The 1881-nt window shown below is 49.4% G+C and overlaps 1 protein-coding gene across 1 annotated transcript in view; it reads right to left on the bottom strand.

Moving 5' to 3' along the window:
• Window positions 1-419: 419 nt before the first annotated feature.
• Window positions 420-1881, bottom strand: part of CA5A (carbonic anhydrase VA, mitochondrial) — a 54806-nt gene continuing 53344 nt past the window's right edge. The window contains exon 6 of the mRNA XM_011928086.1: window positions 420-673. Within this exon, the coding sequence (XP_011783476.1) occupies window positions 521-673 (153 nt within the window). The 3' untranslated portion in view covers window positions 420-520. The remainder of the gene's footprint in view (window positions 674-1881) is intronic.

Raw genomic sequence — 1881 nt, 5'->3', positions numbered from 1 at the left:
ATGGGGTTTCACCATATTGGCCAGGATGGTCTTGATCTCCTGACCTCGTGATCTACCCGCCTTGGCCTCCCAAAGTGCTGGGATTACAGGCATGAGGCACCATGCCCAGCCAGGAGTTCTCACAAGGAGGAGGCAGAAGCTGTAAAGGCAAGGAAAAGGATCCTCTCCTAGAGCCTCAGAAGGAAGCAGCCGTGCGGACATCTTGGCGTCAGGCTTCTGGCTCACTGAACCATAAGAGAATCAATCTCTGTTGTTTTAAGCCACCAAGTTTGTGGTGCTTTGTTACAGTGAAACTAAGTGCCCTGCACCTGCCTTGGGTGCCATGACACACCCTTCCATCCAGCGTTGTGTTCCCCATGGTACTTACACATCTTTCTTTCACTTGCAGCTGAAAAGTGTATCAACTAAAGCAATAATCTCATTCTCTCTTTTTAATTTCAGAAGTCACGTACGATCACATTGTGAAACCTGGCAAACAACGCTTCCTTCTTTCAAAGTCAGTTCTGCTATTCATGTGGACCTAACGTCTCGAGGATCTTGTGCCCTCATTAGTGGTCTGGAAGGATGCCCAGACCTTCCGGTTCATCAGGGGTTGAAGAGGGCGATAGTTGTTCACCATCATCTTCTCCTCTTCACCAAGTGCAGAAAACAGGAGAGTACGAAATGCAGAGAGCTGGAATAGAGGGCAGCCAGGGTGAGCTTGGTATGAGTGCAGAGTGAGCCAGCCCCTGGATGTCCCTCAGGCCTTGTGTGGTCCCCTCTCATGCTGAATCAGGATTGCCCGAAATGACCAGTAAATATGGTGTCAGTGACGGTGTGTGCAGGGCCAGGTTATAAGAGGCATTGCCGCTTCTGCCTTGGTCTTTAGGATCACTTGCTCTGGGGGGAAGCTGGTCGCCATATTGGGAGGGAACTCAAGCAGCCCCGAGAAGAGGCCCATGGGGAGAGGAACTGAGGCTCCCTGCCAACTGCCAGCACCAACTTGCCAGCCAGTTGAGAGGGCCAACCTTGGAAACGAATCCTCTAGCCCTAGTTGAGCTTTCAGATAACTACAGTCCCAGCTGACATTGGGCTACAACTCATGAAAGATGGTAAGCCAGAGCCACCCCAATTCACAACCCATGGAAACTGTGGGAGAAAACAAATGAGTGGTTTTGTTGTTGTTGTTGTTGTTGTTTGACACAGTGTTTTGTTCTTGTTTTCCAGGCTGGAGTGCCTTTGGCGAGATCTCAGCTCACTGCAACCTCTGCCTCCTGGGTTCAAGCGATTCTCGTGCCTCAGCCTCCTGAGTAGTTGGGATTATAGGCACGAGCCATCTTGCCCTGCTAATTTTTTTTTTTGAGATGGAGTTTCGCCCTTGTTGCCCAGGCTGGAGTGCAATGGTGTGATCTCGGCTCACAGCAACCTCCGCCTCCCAGGTTCAAGCGATTCTCCTGCCTCAGCCTCCTGAGTAACTGGGATTACAGACATGTGCCACCACACTTGGCTAGTTTTGTATTTTTAGTAGAGATGGGGCTTCTCCATGTTGATCAGGCTGCTCTCAAACTCCTGACCTCAGGTGATCTGCCTGCCTTAGCCTACCAAAGTACTAGGATTATAGGTGTGAGCCACCGCGCCTGGCCTAATTTTGTATTTTTAGTGGAGACAGGGTTTCCCCATGTTGGTCAGGCTGGTCTTGAACTCCTAACCTCAGGTGTTCCACCTGCCTCGGCCCCCAAAGTGCTGGGATAACAAGCATGAGCCACTGCACCTGGTCCAAATGATTGTTTTCTGAAGTCACTGTGTTTTAGAGCTCTTTGTTACACAGCAATAGATAACTGACACATATAATATAAATGCTAAAGTAACATTTGAATTTACTTTTCACTCAAGGAACTAAAA

Source organism: Colobus angolensis, unplaced genomic scaffold, assembly GCF_000951035.1.
Source record: "Colobus angolensis palliatus isolate OR3802 unplaced genomic scaffold, Cang.pa_1.0 Scaffold76, whole genome shotgun sequence".
In the NCBI taxonomy this organism is placed as follows: domain Eukaryota; kingdom Metazoa; phylum Chordata; class Mammalia; order Primates; family Cercopithecidae; genus Colobus; species Colobus angolensis.
This window is presented reverse-complemented; position numbering and strand designations above follow the sequence as displayed.